At 49.2% G+C, this 25160-nt stretch overlaps 1 protein-coding gene across 3 annotated transcripts in view; it reads right to left on the reverse strand.

The window, feature by feature from the left end:
* Positions 1-1482: 1482 nt before the first annotated feature.
* WLS (Wnt ligand secretion mediator) overlaps positions 1483-25160 on the reverse strand; it is a 39874-nt gene continuing 16196 nt past the window's right edge. Inside the window, exons 2-12 of one of the 3 annotated variants that reach the window (XM_050900575.1) lie at positions 24736-25008; positions 13608-13732; positions 12281-12442; positions 11164-11300; positions 10612-10780; positions 10331-10428; positions 9912-9975; positions 8876-9019; positions 7134-7217; positions 5489-5642; positions 1483-4948 (exon numbers count right to left, since the gene is read on the reverse strand). In XM_050900575.1, coding sequence (XP_050756532.1) covers positions 4839-4948; positions 5489-5642; positions 7134-7217; positions 8876-9019; positions 9912-9975; positions 10331-10428; positions 10612-10780; positions 11164-11300; positions 12281-12442; positions 13608-13732; positions 24736-25008 — 1520 coding nt within the window. In that variant the 3' untranslated portion in view covers positions 1483-4838. Of the gene's footprint in view, positions 4949-5488; positions 5643-7133; positions 7218-8875; positions 9020-9911; positions 9976-10330; positions 10429-10563; positions 10781-11163; positions 11301-12280; positions 12443-13607; positions 13733-24735; positions 25009-25160 lie in introns of all 3 variants that reach the window. The other 2 variants (XM_050900574.1, XM_050900576.1) reach the window with 2 other exon arrangements.

Here is a 25160-nt window from a genome sequence, read left to right on the forward strand (position 1 = left end):
GACTGGGAGCAAAGGCTGCGTCGGAGCCTGCTGCAGCTCCTTGCTTTGCTCTTCAGTCACAAACCAGTTTTAGAGCAGAAAGAGACTCTGGTCCCAGGCTTCTAAGAAAATGCAGAAAGTCAAAGAAGAAAAACAAACTGTTCCAACCAAAGACCGTTTGCTGACCTCAAAAATTGTGGTCCCCAGCTCACCCACAGCACTCTGTCATAACCCATTTCCCTTCTGCTAACTTTGGCTGCTGATAGCAACACCAAACAGCCTCTTCAAGAAACTCCCAGGTAGTTTTTCCCATTCCTCTCTAGTTCTCACCGTGTCCCTGCCCGGCGGCAGAGAAGCACGAAGCTCCTGGGACAGCTCTGACCCTGAGCAGCACCTCGCGGGTAACAGGAACTTCTAAAAATGTGGGAAATTTGCTTATGTGTAGAGGTGAGGGATTTATTATTTTTTTTTTATTATTATTCTGGCTGAAAGCCGTGTTCTGCTGGCAGCAGAGGGCAGCAAAGGCCTGCCAGGGCAGGGCTGCGCCCCGGCCAACAAAGAGCCTAAATAAGAAACCTGGCAAGAGCAGCCGTGTGGGAGGGCGGCAGTGGTTTTACAGTTATTTAAAATTCATGAATTTGCTCTTGTGAAATTCATTAGACCCTGAAAGTGCTGTACTGCCTCTAGTTTGTCTTTGAGCAGCCCTAGTTCCTCGCCGTGGCAGAGAAGCTGTAGCCAACGCCGGCTGCAGCAGAAATGGAGCCCCAGGCTCTGCCTAAAACTCAGCCCAGTTCCCCTCTCGTGTGCCGTTTTATCAAGGCAGCCCCTACTGCAACGGGAACTTCAAGCTGTTGATACTGAAATTAATCCGTTGTCATCAAATTTTCCATTACTCCTTAAGCGCAAGTCCTGGGAAACCTCTTGTTTTTGTTCTCCCGGGATTATAGACAGAAAGACAACGTGGGGAGCAGCGGGAAGGCAGCACCTTCACACACAGCAGCAGATGGAGGAGGACGCCCCAATTGACATCGCAGCGGGGTAATAGCCAACACGCAAAGTTCCCAGCAAAACTGTGACAACCCCGGGGCTGGCAAGCAGGGACAGAGCCCAAAGGAAAACCCAACGGCTGTGCCTCGCCGGGGGAGCGGACTTCAGCTGCCCCCGGGGTGGGTGGGAACGGAGGGGGGCTCAACACCCCGATCCCGTGGGCGAGGGGAGCTGTTACCCGTGCTCCAGAGACGAGGCAAGAGATAGCTCTGCTAACAATTAGTCCTAAAGCCAAGGTTTTAAAGGTCAAAGCACCATTAGCATCGAAGTACCGTGTTTCTGCATCGCAAAGCGTTTGGAGAGAGATGCGGGAGAAGATTGTCCAAGCGAGGCAACCGTTCTCCCCAGCAACAAGTTGTGCGACTTGCAACTGCCTGAAGACCAAATAAAAGCGAACAAGGTCACAGCGGAAGAGCTAGGATTTTCTCAGTCAGTGAACCAGGCCGACGACAGATCCACAATATCGTATATTTTATTTAAATTAACAAAACTACACGTTTTCCAGGTTGCTTGAAGCATTCTGTAAAAACTGAACTCAACCTAAACAAAAAAGGATATATTTTAATAAGACCCAGGGACTAGTTCTGAGACGTATGAGTAGGGCTTAGGAATGAAGAAATAAAAAAACCACACACGCACGCACGCACACATACACGCGCCCCGTAAACAAATTGTTAGTGTTTGACACAAAATTTGGTTTTAAAGCTGCAATTCCCCATTTGTAAGGAGCCTTTACAAAATGCAATGCTATATACTAAGCTGTAAAAGAAACCATGGACACATCTATCGGAACAACATAAATATCACGTAAGAACCCAACGTAAAAAGAACGTTAAAGTTGCAAAGTCGAGCACTCAGCCGGGAACATGCCGGAGTTACGATGATGTGCGTTAATTTAATTCATTTTGTAATTGAACAACTACTGCAAGTAGGAACATCGCTTGGACCTACCAGCACTTATTTTCCTTATGTAAATTGCTTACAAGTTACATTCTGCCATCCGTGTTGAAGGTGCGGTCCCCAGCACTTATTCCACATACAATAAGTCTGCCCCCTCCTTTTTTTTTTCCTTTTAAATCACATTTCCTTTCAGTACAGGGGCACTGTCATCCCACTTTACAAAAAAAAAAAAAAAACCATCCCCAAACTTATAAAAAATTGTTAGTGTTCCAGTTCAAGTATCCAAAATCACCCAAAGCTACCTCCTTAAGGAATCTTCAGCACTACTTCTGTGCTACAGTGACTTCACACGCTCAGACGTAGCAGCACACGAGGGACTTCACCCGCAGCGATGCATTCTGCGTTCCTCGGCTCTGACCCTGCGTCCCAGCCGAGACGCTGCCTGGGGCAGGGGGAGCTGGGGATCCCGGTGAGGACGAACGGAACAACGAACAGAATTGCTTTCTTTTAAGAAAATCCTGCAGTAGCTCCAATTAACAAAAACGGAGCAGCCCTTTTCTGCAGACGGGGTCTGCCCGGCGTGCCGCAGCCCGATGGGAGACCCTTTCGATGGAGCACAACTTGGGATTCCCAGCAACCAAAAGGATGCAAGATTATCCACGCTACCCTCTCTTTCTTCTTAGTGTCGAGCTCTAATAAATGGTATTTTAAATGCTACTTTACAGAGCGCCTTTCTTACTGGGATGGTAACAGCCCAGCACCGCCTGGTGCGATTCGTTTGGCAGGGTGAGCGGTCCCAGTGAGAAATCCCTTCTGGGGAAAGGCTGGTGAGGAGACGGGGTGCCCGGCCGGCCCCGCACGTGGCCAAGGGGCCAAGTGGATTGGGAAAATAAGGAGGAATTATTTGTACGCCTCACCCCAGCTGAAGTATTGACTTGCCTCAAGAAACATGGGGAAGGGAAAGCAAAAGGCAAGGGAAGTTGGTGCTGTATTTGGTTACTAACATGCTTGAAATGGTGACAGGGATGGTTAGGAGCTGAACTGAGCGGCCCCCCCCACCCCGGAGCTGCAGCCCCGTGGGTGCGCAGGGGTGCACGGGGCAGCCAGGGACGGGCATCACCGAGTACGAGCTGCTTACTGGGGTGGGAATCGTGATGAACCGGCACCTCCTTGTGCAAACCAGAGCCCTAGCTGCATAGCCTCAACTCCTGCCCGGCGCCCCAAACACACACACAAACCAGAGCGTGACAGTAAAGCCAGCATGCAAGCGGCTCTCATCGCATGTCGTAATGCATACATTGGCCAGAGACGGATTAAGGTTTCATAGGTGATCTCACTTCTGGTATTTCCCACTTATACTTTCATTTTGCAGCCTTAATACTCTAACAATTGATGTGTAATTTCAGAAGTTTTAAGAATCCAAGGACAACGTGTTGCCGTTTCCAGGACAGTGTTTCTACCGGTACCCACGATGACTGCCTGTCAGCGGCTTTGGAAGCTTCCCCTCTCTCCCTAATCTCTGCCCAGACAGCAGTAGCAGATTCTTACCTTTTAGGGACAAAACTGGGAGGCTGAGTTACACGTTACTAGCAGTTAACACAGCTAGTTCACTAGTGCCAGGTGACGAGGCCCACTGGATCCTCCACAGCCCCTGGAAGAAGGTGTGCCCTGAGCAGCACAGACCCTTCTGGCCACGTTTCTTCCCGCGCATGCCATTAATGCTTCTCTTAACTGGTCCCCAGCACGGTCCAGTTTACACCTCCACCCCAGATCAGTTCCCATTCCCCTCCTGCTGCCAACAGTCTCACGGCCAGACCCGCCCAGGCACAGTAAGGGGGTGAGCGACCTCATCCTCTGCTTTTGCTCTGAAAAGCAAATACCCACATTAGTGCGTGACAAGCGGATGTTTTTTTTTCAAGTCCGATAATCCCTGGAAGAATCCATCTCTGCCAAGCGTGCTCCATCCCGGCAGTGCAAGGAGGAGCGGGATTGCCCGGCGTCCTCTGCCCAGCTCACAGGCACAGGAGCTGAGAACGCACCGTCCCTCCCGTGGCCTTTCTCTTCTCCCCGTGGCACGTAAGCAGCATAAAAATGAATGAGCCGTAACAAAAAGGTAAGATGGAGGAAGACAACAAAAGGGAAGCCAAAGGGGCTGAGAATAGGCAGGAGCTGGCTGCGGGACTGGGAACATTCCTCTGGGAACTCGGGACAGGAGCGTTCCTTTCTCCTGCAAGTCAGCTCAGGCATCCAGTTTTTACAATCCCCCGTATTTAACAAACGGCTGTAAAACCTACTGAGAAAGCATGTTGCTGCTTCTACTAAAATCTTGTGTATTACAAACAGTCTGCTCCCTTCCCCAGCCGTGTTTTCATTCAAGTGACAGAGGTTTGCTGCGGAGTTGCAGGGCTGTACTAAAGACCTCAAACAAGGTTCAATACAATTATAGATGGTGGAATTAAACGTTTTTACGATGAGGCTTTAGTTCCCCCCACACGCACACCTTGTTTAAAGTTGCACACAAGAAGAAAACTCGAAGTACGGAATACGTGCTCCCCGACTGAGCTCCCTGCACCACCTTTATGCACAGGCACACGGTAGCCAAATAAAAACCGCCCTACGTCAGCTCTGCCCCTTCCTAACTTCTGAGTGGGCGACTTTGCAACCTTAATGCTTTTCTAGCAGGTTTTTACGTGCTTGAGTGTAACACAATATACATATCCCTCCCCCCAGAAATAACTACACCATATTAAAGAGTTTACAAATGTTCTGCTCGGTGTCACTGCTCTGTGAAAATACACTAGGTACGGGGTGCTCGAGAAGCAAGTTAGGTCAGAGAGGTCTCCTGCCGGAGGGCGTTGGGGTGTCCTCTGCTCTCCACCCCGGTCTGGGTCCCAGCTGAGGCCGTCTCGGCGTTACTCCTGAGCCTCCTTGCGAGCCAGCTTATAAACCTCCGTCGGCGCGTCCACGTGGGTGATGGTGGTGGTGAGCTGAAGCTCTTCCCCACTGTTTACTCCCAGGTCACCTGAGAAACAAAGTTATTCCATTAGCCTGGTCTCACAATAAAATATTTGACAATTAGAAAGGAAAAGATCCATTTTATTCCTCCAGGCTTTCAGGAGCTACCCGAGCTACGGACTATGCAACATTTCTATAGATGCTTTTATTTACAGTTACTTCAATACAAGCATATCGGCAAAGGACGATTTCCGTGCTACTGAAGACTACTGATAAAGGAATCCAACAGCATGGCCATTCTCCACTTGCCCAGATTTCTATTTTCTCCTTTCCTCGTCCCTCCATTTGAGCTACACGATTACAACTGGGCAATGCTAAAAAGTACAAAAACCACCTAGAAGGTTTTAGACAGCCTCGGCTAAATACTCAAACCTGTCTAACCTAGCCATTAATTAAAATGTCTGCTAGGAAAACCAAACCGTCAAGGTGCTGAACGTGCACTTTGGCCAAAAAAAAAAAAACAAACCCCAAAAAACCACAAAAGGTATCACCCACTTTTTATTGCTTTCTTCCCATGACAGCCTTCAGATCATTTAGAGGCATTTACCGTTCGACTGGTCTTCACCGTAATTCTTGTGCGACGGTGCGTACAGGAACATCAGGGCGAAGACGTAGAGGTTCCACATCCCGTAGATGCCGGTGAAGAAGGCGCTGTTCACTTCTATCGTTATGTCCCCCCACTTCCAGTGGCCTTCGGTCACCTGCCCGGGAGAGAACAGACACGCACGGGCCCGTCAGTAAGAGCAAATTCTGTAAAAATACAGAAGTGCCCCCCTAAAGCACTGACTTTGAGTTAATCAGTAAGAACAGCGTCGATTCAACAGGATCGAGTAAACGGAGTATAACAGATTCAGTGACGCCGAAGTCAGGCTAGGATTCGCCTCTTTAGCCTCAATCTGCAGGAAAAAAATAGTCCTTACAAAACGATTGCATCAGGATTTCTTTAACTTTAATTTATCACTCTTAAATGTGACAAAATCTCTCACATCCTGCGATATATCCCTACTGTCACTGATGTGTGCAGCAAAGATTGCCGCATATAAAGGGCAGTACCTAGGAGACAACCAGTTACATCTGAAAACATTAGACTTCTATAAATAGACCTTTTATAGAAGGAAAACCAGCATGAATAATGCGAAGAGCTAATGTGCTGAATACTGCCTTGCTGCTTCTGTCTTACGAGAGGGGCCTAGGCTGACAGCATCAGCCTTAGACGCGCAGAGATTTGTCAAGATTTACGAAAATATCATCAATATTAATATTACTTGAAGATACGCAGACTGTTCACGCCGAAACGTTGGCTTTCCGTTAAAGAGAAAGACATAAGGGGGAAAGACGAAAGCTAAACTAGCTTGAAAAGAGTAGCTGGACAAGATTGTTTGCGTTACGCCCATACGCGGTGACGGTTATGGTCATCAGCGCTCGACGATGACTCGAATTGCCAAGTGGCGTTTCTCAACCCCCTGCTTCAGTCTAACAGATTTGTAAGAGCAAAATCATCTGCTGCTGTATTTTGCATGGGGACGCACCACGTACCCCAAAGCAGAAGCGGTGCAGCGAGGGAGAAACGGCTCCTGCACCTGTAATCCTGCAACACCGGACTTGCGAGGCCGTACTCGCGGCTCTCCTGAAGCTACAACCTGCCTATGCTTAGCAACAACCATAAATGACACCTTTGAAACAGATGTAATCTTAAAAGTCACTTGGAGTAAACCATCAAAGTCCGTTTAAGGAGCGATATCAGCTCATTTGTACAGAGAGACTGCATCGTAGCTCAGAATAAATAGGTACAGATACTGTTGGAAACAGCAGGGTTGCAAAGTCAACCCAGGGAAGACTGAATTCTGTTATTTCTCTGTGGGCATACCAAGCCACCGGATTCTTTCAATGTGAACAGAACGTTTTTCCTCTTGCTGAGTTCTCAGAAATGACTAAACCGTGTTGGCTGATATTTCAAACAGCACAGCCCCAAACCTTACCGTGAGCCAAAGGCCTTTCTTTGTGAAGGCTTCAGCCTCAGCAATTTTATGGCAGGACTTCAAATAAATGGAAACAACTTCTTCAAAAGCAACTTATTATCAAATCTGCTTATAACAGGCATGCCTTCTCTGAACAGCAAGGGAGCCGACGTCGTTAGCGGCTAGGGAATCGGAGGCTGACGTTCTCAGACAGAGCCGACTTTCGTCACTCACCTGGCTCACGATGAAGAAGATGACCGTCATCGCCGCACAAGCCAGGGTAATGAGCATCAGGAACTTGAACCTAAAAATCAGCCCCTGTTTAGAGAGAAATGTCACCGCTCACATTAACAGAATCCACAAAAACCCATTTTTGTTTTTAGCATATACAAGACACAAGTTAAAAAAAAAAAAAAAAGGGCAAAGAAAAAAAAAGGGTCCAACCCACGAAACCCCAAAGCAAAACAACCTCCACCCACTCCTCTGCGCCGTGTTCACGACAGCCCATATTCTCCGCTCCCCACACGTCTGCATTCCTCCCGGATGCTCCGAGCGGGGTGTGCGTGTCTGGACAGCTCTGCCTTTCCATTACATTTGCTTTTGTGACTGATTTACCAAGAGTTAATGTGGAAGAGGAGGCAGATCAGTGTAAGCCATGGCTTTCACTAGGAGCCAGCCGGATAGCTCATAGCTTTTGTAAAACAAACATCTGCGGAGAGCTTGCATGGCTTAGCAAGACGAGTCGGTGTTTCTACAGCGTGGGTACTGGGTCCGTACCAGACTAATCCTCACCTCCACCGTCTGTCTGGGAGGAAACTGCAGCGATTCTCAACGCTTGTCAAAACTATGCTGGCTATTACAGAAGAATGTCAATTATAAGACCAACTGAGGCTCAAGATCACTCGGCTGGGAGTCTGACGGCATACCGTACTCGCTTTCACTAGTTTTACATTTTTACTTACAAATTCTTTTGGTTTTGTTTTTGTGTGGGTTTTGTTTTTTTTTTTTTTAACCTGTTCCTGGAATTTTGGTGGAAATGCCAGTGCCTGTGTAATTCCTATGCCACACTGCGACAGCAAATGACTATTAGTTTAACTCTTCCAGACCAGATTCATGCTTGCCAGATGTTTGTATGTAGAGCACGGCTGCAGCAGCTCTACAATACGAGCTGAAGTCCTGTGCCTCTTGCTAAAGGGAAAGATGGAAAAAAATGCTCAGCAACATCTTCAAATTCTCTCAAGTCCAACTTTCTATTTTTTTAATGTGCATTCCTGATGGGTGACAACAGACTTGTTTAAATCAGAAGCGACCACCATTTAACAGAACAACGTTGGTGATAAATATTTACACACCCATGGAAACAACAGGCACTCTCAGCTTAAGCACTTAAAGCGAGCTCCTCGTGTTTTGCAGCAGTTAAAGACAGCTAGGACAGAAACAACATACACAAATCATGGGCTAAAACCAGGGAAAATGGGCTGAACATGGCCCATTTTGATCCTAGCAGGACAGTTGCCCTCCTGCAACTTGGTTAGGAAAAGACAACGCCAAAAATCTGAATTCACGCCACGGAAAAACAGGGTGGTCTTAGCAACACTTTCCATTAAACACAATAATTAATATTACAGGAGGGGAAACAGAGGTATGGGGAACAGAATTATTGGGTAATTTTCTTCCATCTTCCAACACTGCTCAGTAAGCTGGGAGATGGCAACTACTCATAAGAAAGGCGAGCTAGCTTACATACCTTCCTGACAGTTTAAAATACTTCATCACGACTAAAGACCCAAACAAAGAAGAAACTTCACAACAGTCAAACAAAAAGGCAGTTAGAGGATTTGAGCAACACAAGACAGCCGACAAAGATCAGGTCTTCCACTTCAGGACTATATGGATAGAGAAGGTCTCAGTACAGACTTTGAGGTCAAGAATGCATTTTAAAAATAAAGAATCTGTGCAACAAGGAGGGCCGTTACCTCGTAATGAAGGCGGCGAGCCTTGCTCATGGCTGGGAGGCTTGACTGCTTTCCACTGATGTTTCTGAACACTTGAAAGACCATAAAACACAGGAAGAGAAAATAGAGACACAAGCAGATTCCCGCGACTATAATAAAGGCCATCTGAGCAGCGTAGGTTAGGAGAAAATGGTACGAGCTAAACAGAAATCATAGCAAACATTATTCAGGCGATTCACTTAATTTTAACATCATCCCAAAGATCACAAGTAAACTTCCAGCGGGCAGCAATCACTCAGGACGGCAGCCTGCCCGCAAGCGAGGCAGCGCTGGGGGAGCCCCCGGCCCCGGCTTGGTGGGGAGCACGGGCTCTGACGTCCCCCAGCGCTCGGCACGGCAGTGAGGAGGGATAACACACCGAAACGCCTGCCCGTTCGAAACCTGCAGAGATTTGGGAAGCCGTCGCCAACCGGCGCGATCTTCGGAGAGGCTCCGGCAAGAGGGCTGGATGCCGCGGAAGGGGGACTAATCGCATTAGCTTCTCTCAGCCCGGTAATCAAAATTAACGGCAGGGAAAGCGAGCCCTTCCAGCGGGCCCTGAAAGGGCAATTCATGGAAATGCCTCCGCAACGCCTGCCCGAGTCACGGCAGCAAACGGAGGGTCCCGGAGCAGATGCCGTCGCAGCTGGGGCCGGGGGGGAAAGCAGAGCGGGCGCTGCTGGAGCAGCACGGGCTCTGGGGTTATCGCGATGACACCAGGGATCTAAATCCCCCGTGCTTCCCCCGAAATCTCAGACATCTTGAGGAGAGGTTCAGTTCTCCAGCGACTTCCCCGAGCACAGCACCAGTCCCCGGAGGTACCCAGCTCCAAACCTGCCAGGACTGCTGCTTCCATATGACACCGGCATCTCCCGCAGCGCCTGAGCCCCCCCTCACAGCCCCAGTCTGCCAAAAGGAGGAGGGTTTCCCCACCCCTCGCAGGTATCTGGCAGGAGGGGAACACCTCCCTCTCCTACCGACGCAGACGGAGCCTGCCCCGAGCCGGGTGGAAGGATACAGCCAGCTCCGTGCCAACTTCGGTGGTCCAGATGCTGTAGAAGGGGTTCTTCAGCTGCACTCCCCTGCAAAGAGGAGAGAAAACACAAAGCTGCCAACGGGCTCAGAGAGCCCCACGTCTGCTCTGCAGCCTGGAAAGAGCCAGCCACGCTGCTTTCCTGCGTGGGTGAGGAGGAGACGCGGTGGGAAGTGTTTCTTTATGGTCCTATGGGATAAGATACGCTGCTGGGAAATACCAGCGTGCTTCAGCGCACTCACAGGAGCCTCTCCTCGCTTCATGAGACGGGGCTGTGCATCCAGCCACGGGGGTTAAACTGCTGGTCCCTGCTGCGGGAGGTGGCCGGGAGCCTCGGCTCGCTGCTCGGGGAAGGCTCGCCCCGGGAGCAGCATGCACGGGCTGGAGAGCAGCACTGCACCTACCTCTCACACATGTCGAAGATGAAGAGGCAGAAGGAGCCAACAGCTATGGGTCCAACCTGCTTCCAGTACCCCGAGAGACGATTCCGCTCGTTCTGGTCCTAATCAGAGGGTCAAGCGGTGGGGAGGAGCCGGAGAAAAAGGAAAAGCAAGTTAGCCTGAAGTCCTCTCACCTGGCATGAGACCCCACAGCGTTGTTTCCAACACTCAACAAGTACAACGGAGTTGCCAGGTACCTCTGCAAGTGGGGCTGGAAACCACCTTCCCTTGTGTGTCGTACCCACCATCATGTGCTCTCCGCAGAAGATGATCCAAAACGACAGGAGCATGGCATAGAAAATGCCTTGTCGAATGTCTCCGAAGAGCAACATCCAAGTCCAGTCAAATCCGATGGAAAACCACTCCACGGGGATGTTAATGAACGTCATGGAAATTCCCAGAGCAAAGATGACCCTGGAGAGGCAGAAACACCATCTCTTTCCAGTTTGCAAGGCAAGGACACGGAGCCCCAGAAGCCAAAGCTGTGCATGAAGAGCAACAGGAGAAAATCCAGCACTGTCTGGGCAGTGTCACCTCCTGCCAGCAAACCCTCTGGGGCTAAGCCCCTCCGAGCAGCCGCGGGCAAATGCAGCTCCTCATTTGCTGTGGGTTTAATGGGAAAGAAAAGAGAAGCTATTGAGGTCTCCTGCTCCCAGTGTGCCTGGGTGGAGGGAGGGGAAAGAGAAGAGACCATTCCTGTCTCCCCAAACATGGGCTCTGCCTGGGAGCAGCGACCACCTCGGTCAGGGTCCTCTTGCTTGAGGGTTACCTTCGCCAGCGCGCGAGCCCCTACTCACTTCTCCAGCAGGACAGGAGCGCGTGTCATCAGCGTGATCCGTCTCCAGTACCAGACCATGATAATTAAAATGCTGGGGGTGAGGAAGGTCTTCATGGCAAACCACACTTTTGTAAAGCCTCCGTTTTGATGGATGCCCTAAGAAAAACCAAGGTGGAATGCAACAGCTGTACAGGGTTTAACATCCTTACTCCGTGCTTCTCCTTACAGGAGGTGACAGGAGAGGCAGGTACATGGCAGTACACGTAAGCACACGTAGATGCAACTACTCTTTGAAAGAGGCGGTTTGTCCGACACAGGAAAGGGAGCGGGTGCCTACACAGCACGCAGGCCGTCGGAGCAGGCTTCCAAAGTCCTGAAAACAAATACCACCCCACGCAGCTTCCACTGCGAGGTGGAGAGCAGTCGAGAGAGGGGCACTCTGACACGGCGTGGAAAAAGCCGGCAGAATCGCTCTCAGACAAGTAACAAGATACTCACGAAGCTAACTCACCGCTGGTGGGGGAAAAAAAAAAAAAAAATCAGTTAAATTAATGCATTTCTCCAGACACACACCCTCCCACCGCCGTCTGCAGCCACCACAGCCGGCTGGCTCGCTGCTTCTGCCGAGAGGGAGGGTGGTGGGAGGTTTTCCAGCTGGGAGCACCCATGGCCACCAAGGCTCAAGGGAGGGCAGGAGCAGGGATAGCTGACAGCCATCCCAAACATCTGCATGGCCACAGCCAACTCTGAGACAGAGCAGGTCCCCTCTGAACCCTGCTGTTCTCTTCTTCCTTAGCTCCTATCCGTGAGAGGCAGGGCTCAATCAGGTGGAGGACTCCGCAGCCAAGCCAGACAGCGGTGGGGAGGAGAGGACAGAGGGGACCTCTCCGAGCCGTGGGAAGAGCCCAGCTCTGGAGGTGGTCACAGGGCAGTGCAGGAGGGTGGCACCGCTCCGGGCTTGGGGAGGGCTCCTCAGAAGAGAGCAGTCAAAGAGGGCATCCCTTAGGAAGGAGGAAAGTCACATTTGCAGGTAGGAGCTACGCGCGATGAAGAGTAGGACCTTGCTGTGGATCAAAGAGGAGATCGAGAAAGGAGCCGCAGCAGACACCACAGACAGAAGCAAGACGGACACTTACCACGAAGCGGATATCCTTGATTTCCCCAATGCCCACGTTAATGCCCTTCCTCTCATTCACAGGGAGACGGATGTTGATGAGGTAGTATTTGTGGGCCACGCTGCCGATCTCCATGAAGGGAAGGAAGTCACAGTCGTAGTGACGGCCTTCAGACTCCAGCGTCTAGCGAAAGGGCACAGAGCAGCAAGATGACAGTAAGCCTCAGATGGACCAGCACGCCCTCCGCGGTGAGGGTCTGCAAAAGCCAGGGACCATTGCAAAAGCCACTGGGACCATTGCTAGCACCGAGAGCCTGTTTGCTAATTCCAGCCTTCGCCTGGGGAGAGAGTCTGTGCGCGTCTGGAGAACATCAGAGGTTTGGCGACATTTTTGCTGAAGTTTTTGATTGTTTGGGGTCATTGAGTCAATAGTGTTTGAACTCAAGCAGGTTCACATCTCAGGCTCTTACATGCACTTAAAGTCAAGGGAGCCTTTCAAGATGAAATACTACTTTGGGATCCAAACTTCCTCCCTCAGCAAGCACAACTTGAGCCAAAACAAAATACGCAACCCCTTCACACGTGTCTTTACGTGGAGTTTCTTAAGTCCTGTTTTACCAGCAATATTCCCCTCTGCACCTCGTATGTATTTACTGCGAGTATGTGGCTGTGAGGAAGAGTACAGGTGTTACTGGAGACAGAACTGGGTTGCTGAAAGGGACTGTGAAACGGGAGAACAAGACGCAGAGCTGAAAACCATGGCATGGTAGAGAGACACCAGATTAATTTAAGCACATGAATTACAGTCTGCAGCACAAAAAGAAACATCTTTAAACAAGATGCTCTGTTCTCAACTGCTAGCTGCGCTCTCTGCTCCTAAGCTTTGTAGCTTCAGGCATTAAGAAGTTGTTTTAAGAAACTCTTGCCCACCTCTCCAGGTTCTTTGAGTGCTGCAGTGTCCCTGGTGGGCTATTTCCTTGCCACTCCTGAAGAACAAGGTTTTGTCCATCACAGAAGCACAAGATGGAAGGGTCCAAGTTCTCTAGGACGGTTTGGGGCATAAAGATCTCAAAGCATTCAAGTTCTAGACAACACCTCACACCTTTTCTTCCTTACAGTTTTAACTTTACCTCTGACTTCATCCCCTTCTCTTGTATCGCCAAACAGAACCCGTTGCATGTGGAGCTCATCAGGTTTTCAAAGATTTTGAGGCAAGAGAAAGCTGACATGTTTGAAAGTTATGATTGAACAACTCAGAGCTTCTAGGAAGCACCATGAAGGAAAGGAAGAGGACAACTCCCACCACACTCCCCCACCTCCCCACCTCCAGCGTCATCAAAACACCTTACTTTTGGTGAGCCAAAGGTGCATTTCAGCTTCCTGATCTCTATTGCATGTGCTATTTCTTCCCAATCATCAAACACGTCATCGCGATACGCTAATGACACATCCAGGGTAATTTCTGCATTTTCTTCTGCAAGAGTAAGGAGACATCAGGCTTGTTAGAGAGGAATGGTACAGAACATCAGAAGGGTGGGAGGGCCTCTAGACACTGAAAGGACCTCGGAGAGGCACGGAAATTTTTGCATTCCAAACAATACAGATCAAGTTACCTTTTTCAAAACATTTATCTCCTCTCTAGCAGAGAAGAAAGAATTTTTACTGGTCATAAAGGTCTGACATCTTTTGAACATATCATGGCTTACAGCTTATGTTACGGTTGTGGGTGAAGAGCATTATTTATTCATATAGCATTAGAAACAATAATTCGTATAAAACTGGAACCTAGACAGCTGCAGAGACAGACAGGAAGCCAAGAAGCAATCCAGCAGCCTCTTCACCGTGGGTTGACGGAGGGACAAGAAGACAGGCTTCTATGTAGACCTTCTGCAAGTAATGCAAGGGTGTGCAACAGGTCCTTCCGCTTCAGTGAAACAACTATACTGCATCCTAGGACTTGCTTTAAATCAACATTGAAATAGTGTTTAGTTACAGAAAACCACCAAAAAAGATGAAGCACACAACTCTATATGGTTAGATGAACTGTATAAAGGAGAAATCATGCAACTGATGGTGCATTGCGTTCATTTAGGCATGTTAGCCGAAGTCATCTATCAATGTACCCTTAGGCTTCTTGCAGCTGTACGTTCACCATCCGTAAACACTGAAGCCCAACATCTTGAATAAAAAGGTCTAGCACACGCCCCTTCGCAAAGGTGTATTCTACCAGAGAGATGTTAAGTGAAAGAACCAAAAAGGGTCGCAGAGGTCTTTGGGTGGGGCGGGAAGGGAGGAGGCAGGGAAAGGCACTGCTGGGAAAAGTCAAAATGCATCACCAAAAGTACAAATTGCTTCAAAATTGCCCACAACTAGGATCCTCTGCTCTTAAAAGATAAGCCAGGGTTCCCAGAGCAATAAGAAAACACTACACAAAGTTCCTTTAAAAAGAAAATTAAAAAATTGAAGTTTAGCTACGCTGGCCTTGCTGGAAAAAAACTCAGAAACGACCACACATGATGGAGTTGATGTTTTCTATATGTGCTGTTTAGCTTAAGTCATTCTACATAAGACATTTGAAGCCCTCCCCTCCATGCCCACACCAGCACTGACTTGTTTCTGCCTTTACAGATGCACCAACTTGCACGTCAGTAAACACACACAGAGTTTATATGCCCAGGTAGGGCCACCACATCAAATTTGCGTGGAAACAGTCAGCTCATCCTCTCCTGGACACGTTCACGTGGCAAGAGTATGGGGTATAACTGCTTTTAAATATGTTCTTGCTAGGATGCTGCCAAGAGGTCATCGCTGCAAGAAGGAAATGGGGCTGGAACAGACTTATTTAGGTGTGATAACTGAGCAAGTTCATGAAATCAAGAGTTACAGTTGAAGCCTGCCAAGTAGCAACACATAAACATGCTTTAAAAACCCGGGGCAAGTCTGTACCAGCTCTACCAGATGTAAAATCCTCCTATTTACCAGGCAGAGATCCAAGAGAAGGCTCTGAAAGAGGGACACATTCCGAAACGAGCATGTGCATGCTACAACCTAGCCTCTTTTCATAGATCACCAAACTCTGAGAGCCACAGCTGCTGGAAAAGCGTTGGAAGATGGCTACAGAACCATCTGCTGTGGAAAAGCATTGGGAGATGGCTACAGAACCATCTGCCGGGGAGAAGTGCGGGAAGATGGCTACAGAACCATCTGCTGTGGAAAAGCATTGGGAGATGGCTACAGAACCATCTGCCGTGGAGAAGTGCTGGAAGATGGCTACAGAACCATCTGCTGTGGAGAAGCGTTGGAAGATGGCTACACAACCATCTGCCGTGGAGAAGTGCTGGAAGATGGCTACACAACCATCTGCCGGGAGAAGCGTTGGAAGATGGCTACACAACCATCTGCCGGGAGAAGCGTTGGAAGATGGCTACACAACCATCTGCCGGGGAGAAGCGTTGGAAGATGGCTACAACATCGGGGAGGGGAAGATGGACACAACCATCTGCCAGGGAGAAGCGTTGGAAGATGGCTACAGAACCATCTGCCGGGGAGAAGCGTTGGAAGATGGCCACACAACGATCTGCCGGGGAGAAGCGTTGGAAGATGGCTACACAACCATCTGCCGGGGAGAAGCGTTGGAAGATGGCTACAGAACCATCTGCCGTGGAGAAGTGCTGGAAGATGGCTACAGAACCATCTGCCGGGGAGAAGCACTGGAAGATGGCTACAGAACCATCCGCCAGGGAGAAGCGTTGGAAGATGGTTACACAACCATCTGCCGTGGAGAAGCGTTGGAAGATGGCTACAGAACCATCTGCCGGGGAGAAGCGTTGGAAGATGGCTACAGAACCATCTGCCGGGGAGAAGCGCTGGAAGATGGCTACAGAACCATCCGCCGTGAAGAAGCGTTGGAAGATGGCTACAGAACCATCTGCCGGGGAGAAGCGTTGGAAGATGGCTACAGAACCATCCGCCGGGGAGAAGCGTTGGAAGATGGCTACACAACCATCCGCCGGGGAGAAGCGTTGGAAGATGGCTACACAACGATCTGCCGGGGAGAAGCGTTGGAAGATGGCTACACAACATCTGCCGGGAGAAGCGTTGGAAGATGGCTACAGAACCATCTGCCGGGGAGAAGCGCTGGAAGATGGCCACACAACCATCTGCCGTGGAGAAGCGCTGGAAGATGGCTACAGAACCACTTGTTGTGCCAGCGTCGAAGCGCTGCGCTCTTGCTGCAAACAGCTCAGGCTTGCAAGCTCCCTGGAAGCGCGCTGTGGCACGCTCCTGAGCTCAGAAATGCCTCTGCAGATCCAAGCTGACACACACACACATTCCATCAGGGCTGCGTCACTGCGCAGGCAGACACCGCATGTGCTCTGTCCTGCAAGGATGCGGAAGGCGTACACGATGTCAACGCCCATAGCTTTTCGCCAGGAACCCTCTGTATGAGAACAGGGCTGCCTGCTCTCTCAGCAGCAGCCCGCACATGGGAACGGGCTGCAAAGACACATCAATACTTGATGAGCTTTGAAGTTCAGCTCCGAAAAAAATCTGGTCTTCATAATTCTGGAGGCTGTTTCATGTCTACAAGTAAGCATGAGTCTTTCAAGCGCTCTGTGTCCCATATATTTGTCATCTTTCTCAGTTATATTTTTGTTGGGAATATGTGGTGGCATACTCATCCAAAATGATGGGAAGGGGCGTGGATGGTATCTGTGGTTTAGACTCGCTATTTATACAGCGTTTGGAGGTGGCTCTGTTATGCATCTGATGTGGATGCATCCAGATTTTTCTGAGCATTTTTTTTTTGCACACGTGACCTATACCATCCGGATTGATATCAAGTTCCTTTCCGCAGCAGCCATTAGTTAGGTTTCCATGAAACATGAATTTGCCATCTCAGATCCGCTATTTAGAAGACCAGCAAAACAGATAAACGGGAACATAAGGTTAAACTTGGCCCAGCTAAAAAGAACTACAAACTTCATTTCAGAAGCCATAAAACCAACTGGAATGCTTGGGATTAAATCCAACAAAAACAGCTTTCATTGTTTCATCTTTGCAATCCAAATGGTGCTGCTGCCATCGAGTATGAAAACCAGAAGGCAGCAGCTCACCAGTGTGTGCCTTTCCAGACCAATGGATTAGAATCTCCCTCTGCATTTCCATCAGTCTCTGCGTCGGGGTAACATCTCCCATTAGAAAAGAGTTTTGTACAAAGACCCTTCAAGACTGTCAACGTAAAATACATATATATGTCTGTATACATACAGACATATACATACGCGCGCACACACACATATATATGTATTTCAGCACAGCAGATTTATAGTCCTACGCCAGTCCACTCGCAGCCTTTCATTAGCAGTCCCTATTGTCTGCGAGGAACAAATAAGGACAGCGACACGCTGTTTGGCAGAGAACGGAATTTTAAGAAGATTTATGACTTATCCACATTAATACCAAAATGTCAGGCGGCAAATACACAATTTGGGGGGGGTGTGGTATGGTGTGCCCTTTTTGTGCACAGCATTCACACTCCTGAAGTCCTCTGAATACCAAGGGCAGGCTGCGCGCCTGTGCAGGCGTACGTGCATGAGGGGAAGGAGGAGAGAAGCAGCAGCTGATGTTCCACCGTGCTTGGCTTCAAGATGAAAGAAAGGTGTTTTAAAACAGTGTTATTTACCATCAAAACAGCAGATGGGAGGAGTGAACAGGAGGCAAGAGACCGAGAGTCAAGCCAGTTTTTACTTCTGAAAGTGCTGAGAGCGAGCAGAGTATTTTAATTATTCAAGGCTGAGCCACAGCAGAAGAGGAAGAATACATGCAAGGAAGGAAGAGAAAAAGCTACTGCAAACCTGTGCTCAGCTTCCCAGATGCTAACATGTTCGAGGAAAGCAATTATTCAGTTCCTCCACGCATGTTAATCAAGATTCTCCAGAATTTCCCAGCAATAAGAGGCAGAAATAAGTAGGTAGAAATTTCTGTCTTATTCAGTACCAAGAGATGAAATTGCCCATGTCAGGAAACGCCATCTCACAAGGACCATGTCAGAGCATCTCTTCATGGCACGCTCCAGATCAACCTTGCCTTCACAGATCTTGTAGATAACATCTAGATAATTTGGAGCCTGGTACATCCCCTCTGATATTAGCAGCTCCAGTGCCGAGTGACAACCTCACCAGTATCGCAGGATTATATTAAAAACCCTACAGAAATAAGACAGGTTTGTTTAGATGATTATGCATTCCAGGGATGACCAACGAGGAGAAGACACGCTCCTGCTGGGGTTCCCAGCTTTGAGCTTTCTCGATGACTCCCCATTCGCAGGGCTATGAGACGCTCCGAAGCAGGTCAGAGCCGTGACCCCCCCCTACAGCGAGGGACTCCCCGGGACCTGTCATGCTCTGAGCACTGCCAACATATTTTTTCACGTTGGCATTTTACTGCCAGACGTTCAGTGCCCAAGATTTTTTTCCATGACTCACTTTATAGTGCAATATTAGCAGAGGGTATCTTCACTCACATTACAATAGTCTAAAAATAGAGAAGTTGTTTCAGACGATGGCTCTGTGCTAGCTGCATACTAATACAGCTGTCTGGAAAGAGGCGTATGCAAGCAAACAGAAGAAATGCTAGAATTATTTGCATTACACTTCCATGCTTCACCAGCTCTCTAAAATTACAAAACCTACCAAAGGGACCAAAATTGCATGAGTTTGGAGTCTGCAGCACTCAGCCATACGACTGTACACAATTGCTTTCCAACTGCAAAGAAACCAGAAGTCATTCTCACTTACTAACATTTTAAGTCCACTAGATACAAGAAAAGAAGAAAATAGGGGTTTTAGACCGAGAACTTGTAAAGGCCCCTCCATACTGTTACACCATCTGATAAAAAGAGGCGTCATTATCTAATGTCCAACATAGTGCAACCGTCGCTTTGTGCTCCTCAGGGACGTTGCATTCCTAGATGTCAATTCAATATTACGCAATTTCAGGTTTGCTTTTGCACAAGGTGAAACCGAGGCAGGAAGGCCAAGAGCCCGGCTCCGGGGGCTCCTGGAGCCTGCAGCAGTCAGGGAGCGAGCAGACTCCAGGTCCCTGCTCCAGCGAGGGACGGATACCTGTGAATTATTTCTTGGCACGTAGAAGGTCGTGCTGCAAAGCAGCTCACAGAGAAGGACTGATGTTCCCTGTTAAGAACACTGCAGCTTGCCAAATGCAAATGGCCTAGACCCACGGTAGCAGATCAGCCCCAAAAATAAATAAAATTAAAAAGAGAGAGAGAGAGAGAGAGAGAAATCCCCTCCAAGCTCTCAGCACATCCTCCCACCCTTCTCTGAGGCATTCTGCCCATGAAAGCGCAGCAGCAAGATGTGCCAACAAGCCAACAACTACAGCAAAGCAGGAATGAATTTTTAAAGTGAACCTGATGTGCAGGGAACAGAGACGACCGCCTAACCTGCCGAGGAAAGGGGATTTGCACACTCGCGACCAGCAACCCCGTCGGTGGACGACCACAGCACTGCTCTGCGGGGGGGGGGAAGGAGAGGCGGCTCCAGGAGCCGGTGCGGCCGCCCGTCCTGTCTGGGAGCAGGGGCTGTCCTTTCCAGGGCAGATGCTATTTTGGAGAGCGGTCCTCAACGAACTGAACGGCCATTCTCCCTCTCCTGAAAGCACCCGGTGTTCCTCAAATCCAGCGATGGGAACCAGACCTAATTGCAGAGTAACACTTCAGCTTCAAAAGCAGCCTTTTGTGCACACATTTCTTAGCGCTGGAAACCAGAGGATGGCCGCCGCTTCCCCGGGGATGCGGCCGGCAGCGCCGCAGATGGATGGCAGGGATGGGGGGGGGCCGCACACCGGCGCTGCCGCGCGGGGCTCCGGCTGCTGCCCTGTGCCGGCAGTTGTGCGAGCGCCGGAGGGTTTCCTGCGGTCCCTGCGACCAGGGCATTTTGCACCACGGCGGGAGCAGGGCCTGCTCGCAGACGCTGCCGTCCTCGCGAGCGGCACCAAGGTTTCCCATCGCAGCTTTGGCGATTGAGGCACAGGCGGTTTTAAGATAACTTCATCTCGTTTCTCTGTCCGCCGCCTTTCCCTGTTCTGGAAAGGGTTTTTGAATGAATGCACAATGCATTGAAAAAGGACAAGGACAGCTTGGGCACAGAAATAGCTTTTTCCGCAGAGAAACAGCAAGTCTGAGTCTCTCCCAGCTTTCTGTGAAGGATAAACACGAGGGAAGTAGCTCAGCTTCTAAACATCTGCATTTCAAAAACATTTCTAAACATCTGCATTACAGAAGTCCAGAGCAAGTTCCCAAGGCGGACGTGATAAAGGCTGATTCCTCCTCTGAAGGGTGCAGATCCCACGGGGCCTTTCGGGATGCCCAGCCCCTGCGAGGCTCCGGGCGGCTCTCCCGCTTCCCGGGGGGGGGGGCAACTCGCCAGGGCTACCCTTTCCCTCCGCCCCGGGGGAAAACCCTTGCTGGCTGGATGAGGAGGGCTGACACATAGGCCTGACTCTGGCTCTCCAGAGGCGAAGGGAAACGCCTGTGTCAGGCCCGTGAGTCAGCCCGACGTCTCCCGACGGGCAGCCTCGCCGCCCCCACTCCGGAGCATCCCTCTCCCAGGAGGGCTGCGGCAGCCAGCGCCCCGGGAAAACCCGAGCCCGCAGACTCGCAGCGGATGCAAGTTTTTTTGTTCTGCGCGCTGGCCGTGCCTGAGGGATCGCAGGGGAAGAGGACGACCACGTGCCTTTGCAGAGAAAAGCAGGCGACAGTTTGAGATGCGGCTCAGCAGCATCCCCGGTGAGGACCCAGAAGGGGAGCACGGCCGAGCCCAGCACCCTGCAAGGCTCGCCTTGACTTTAACATCTTCGGACCACGCTGCGGGGTTTCGGGAGCCAGTGGAGACCGGGATGTTTCCTCAGGGAGACAGGCAGCCAGCTTCTTCAGGCGGAGAAGAGCATTTGCAGTTACCAGGCGGTGCTGCTTTCCTAGATGATCTGAGGCAGCTTCAAGACAGTCATTACGACGGTGACTGGCAGAGGCTTTAACAGCTGCGATGCCTTCCAGGAACCATCCCTGGTTTGGCACCAGCCCCTGCTGGCATTAACTGCAGCAGGGTGACTGCTGGCTTTGACGTCTCTCAAAGCTTAAGAGAGAAGAAACTCGAATTGTCGATTTAAAAGAAGAAATGAGGTTGTTTCACATCTTCAGTATTGCCTCTTTTGAGGAGCTGATTCCAATTACCTGATCAGTGAAGCTCTTAACGTTAACGCAAAGTTAGCAGCAGGACACAGAAACACACATACAATTACTTTGGCTTAACAAGACTTATTTTTATTTAATCTGTTACGACACACTCTAGCAAGGAAGAGATGTGTTACTCACTAGTTTCTTAGATTTTACACTTCATTTACTTCTGCCTTCAGCTTGGCACAAAGCATAGGAAAATAGCGTTTTAAAATACTTTCTTCAGTCGATGAAAGAAAACCTTCAAGATGTGCCAAGTAAGCTCACACCATAAGAAGTATGGATGTCCCTCGTCTCCAAATGCTCCTTATAAACAAAAACGACCAGCGGCTACTGAACTGATAATGACCAGAAACTGAGTCTTTCCCAGCTGCAGAAGTGGTACAGCTCACCCCCAAAACCTTGCTTTTATTACCCAGAGGGTGGCCCAAGACGAGCTTTTCTGCTTTTAAATCTCAAAAAAAGTTCCCACCTTTGAAGGACTTGGTCGCTGAAGAGCACCAATAATGACCTGAAGAAAAGCGCTCTCTGCACTTACAGGAGAAATTACCTGTAAGTAAAAGCTTGTTTAGCATTTTAGCAACCTGCTCCCAGGTGCTCAGCCAGTTACTGGCTCCAGCTCAGCGGTTTGACTTTAAAAGCCTCAGAACAAAGCGTTATTTCTCTAAACGCAATCATCTATTGAAGTCTAAGAAGTTGAGACCTTAATAACGTTACAAAGCTACTCTCTCTGTATTTTAGAGATAATTACAGGGATAAGAATACGTATGTAAGCTTTATACAATCTCATTTTTAACTTATCTTAACGATGATACATTAAATCGCTGGGAAGGAACAGGTCCACGGCTGAGCAGGCAAAGCAGTAAAGGCAACGTAAAGCTGTCATGAAAGCGTCAGCAGATCTACAGTGCCCGGGCTGCAGTCCCCGGGGGGCAGGCTGCCAGCCCCCCCCTGCCCCAGCATGCGCGTTTGCTAGCCCACATCCCCAACCCAGCAGCCAGTTTCTAAAACAGATCTGCTCCCTGAACTGATCCACCACACGGTTACGTGAACACTGGAGCCAGACCCAAGAGACAGGCTGCAGCCAGAGAAAGAGCTACAGAAGCCCCAGTTCAGACCAGTTTGAAAAGTAAATTGTTTATTCATTGTTAGGTTATAGTTGTTAGAGAGAGGGATTTTTCCCAAACACTTTAAAACACACAAACACACGTACAACTCTTCTTTCAGTAAGGGGCAGATCAGTCTTGCCCTTGCTGCTCCTGACATCATTTTGCAGATTTTTTGCAGGGCTATTTTTTGAGTTTGGGGTTTGGGAGGGTTTTGGGGTTTTTTTTTGCCTATTTTATCTTCTTCCAGGTACTAAGGGTGAATCCCAGTAAGACAGCTTCTTCCACAGTTCCTGTACCTATACAGTTTTCCAGTTAATTTGGATCACTGTAGTTTCAAGGCCAGAAGGTACTTTCCATCTGCATGTATCAAATCCTAGCCAAAAAAAAAAAAGTATCTCACAATGATTGATGGAAGGGTAGGGCAACTATTTCAGTTCACCAACAACCGACCTCAAACTGAAGAAGTTAAAGTTATTATTATGACAAAGGCTCAGTAAATAAACATCAACTCTTCTGCAACTGGTGCCCAATGGAGAGCGCGTGTTTAAAAGCTCAGACATGAGCATTCCTTCTTATGAGCTCCTCATATGAGCTTATGATCGATAATTTCATTGAGTGAGTACTTTGGCTTGCAGTTTAGAAACTCACCGCACAAAAGTGCTTGGCAAACACAGAGCAGAATAGCACGGCTTCAAGTCTTCAGCACTGGGCAACTGGTAACCAGTTCAAGTCTTGATATAAAGGATTTTTGGGGCAGAGACATTTATATAAATTAAAAAAAAAAAAAAAACTCATGACACTTTTAGCTTTTCACCACCTCCACACAGAGCGAGACACCCAAACTAGAGCACAGCAAGGTGACGCTGCTGCTCCGGCAGACGTGCTGCCTCCAGAAGAGACACCCCTCCCGCTCCGGCAGATCTTCAGCGGTGGCCCTGGCAATACCTTGCACAGCAGTGACCAACTCAACCTGCTAGCCGGTCAGAAAGCTCGCCCAGCCAAACCCGAGTTTCTGCTGAGGAGGCTGCACGATGCAGCTCACGGCCCGGCACGTGCGGAGCCAGCACAAGGGAGGGGATGGGAACACGCAGAAGCAGGAGGAAAGAAGCAGCTGAAAGGGCTGGGCTGTATTATCAACTGCAAACCGTTGCTGTGCACTCAGCATCCTGGAATATTTTGAAAAACTATGTGAAACCCAGGAGTGTATGCTGTGAAAGCAAATTACTGGATTTAAACCAGTGTAGTTGCTAATGGTCTAGGCACTTGTCCTGGTTTCAGCTGGGACGGAGTTAACTTTCTTTTTAGTAGCTGGTACAGTGCTGTGTTTTGGATTTAGTGTGAGAATACTGTTGATAACACTCCGATGTTTTAGTTGTTGCTAAGTAGCGCTTATCTTAAGCCAAGGATTTTCAGTTTCCCATGCTCTGCCAGCAAGCAGGTGTGCAAGGAGCTGGGAGGGAGCACGGCCAGGGCAGCTGACCCCAACTAGCCAAAGGGCTATTCCATACCATGGAACGTCATGTCCAGTATATAAACTGGGGGAGCTGGCCGGGAGGGGCGGATCGCTGCTGGGGCATCGGTCAGCGGGTGGTGAGCAATTGCATTGTGCATCACTTCTCTTTTCTTGGGTGTTATTTCTCTTTTTTTTGTTATATTCCTTTTCATTACAATTATTATTCTATTATTATTGTTATTAGTTAGTAGTGTATTTTATTTTACTTTAGTCATTAAACTGTTCTTATCTCAACCCACGAGTTTTAGCTTTTTTTCTTTTCTCCCTCCTCCCCATCCCACTGGAGAGGAGAGTGGGAAGCAGCTGCGTGGTGCTGAGTTGCCGGCTGGGGTTAAACCATGACACTACTTTAACAGGGAACCTGCTCATCATCTGCTTAGCTACTCACTAGTGCAGCGTGAACAGCTCTCCCTGCAAAGATACATATTGAAATGCCTCGTTACCGATTGCCGCCTTTAGAACGTGCTCCTGTATCACCTCGCTGTACGGAGGCACTGTAGCAATGAACACACGGTGCAAGATAAAAGCAACTTTTAAGAGAAACACATTGGGAAATCAGACGGCAGTCAGCATCTAACGAACGATGGAGAGGGACTTACTTAGGTCGTTGTCCATCTTGAACGCGATGTCCAGCTGCATGATGAAAAGCATGAACTGGAACCAGGGGCTCATCTCCTTGCTGGGGAGGGGAATGTGCACGGCAAACACGATATCGTTGGCTTCGATCTGCCTGCTCACCGCCTCGTCGAAGTCTTTGAGCTTCTCGCAGTGGTCATGTCCCCAGGGCACCAGCCACTTGGTTTTGTGGTGGTTTTTTCTTACATCAATGCACTTCACTGACGTGTAAGGAACAGCTGTAGTGGGGCTGGGAGCTGTAAGTGGAAGAGAACCACATTTTTAGCATCTTTAGATACCTTATATAGTGGTTTCCCCACCAAAAATATGCAGCTCCCCATTCAACTATTTGAAGGCAATTTAAAACAAATGCATCAAATGATTCTCCTTCACAGCTCCTTGATCTCGC

This window comes from Gymnogyps californianus, chromosome 8, assembly GCF_018139145.2.
Source record: "Gymnogyps californianus isolate 813 chromosome 8, ASM1813914v2, whole genome shotgun sequence".
Taxonomy (NCBI): Eukaryota; Metazoa; Chordata; class Aves; order Accipitriformes; family Cathartidae; genus Gymnogyps; species Gymnogyps californianus.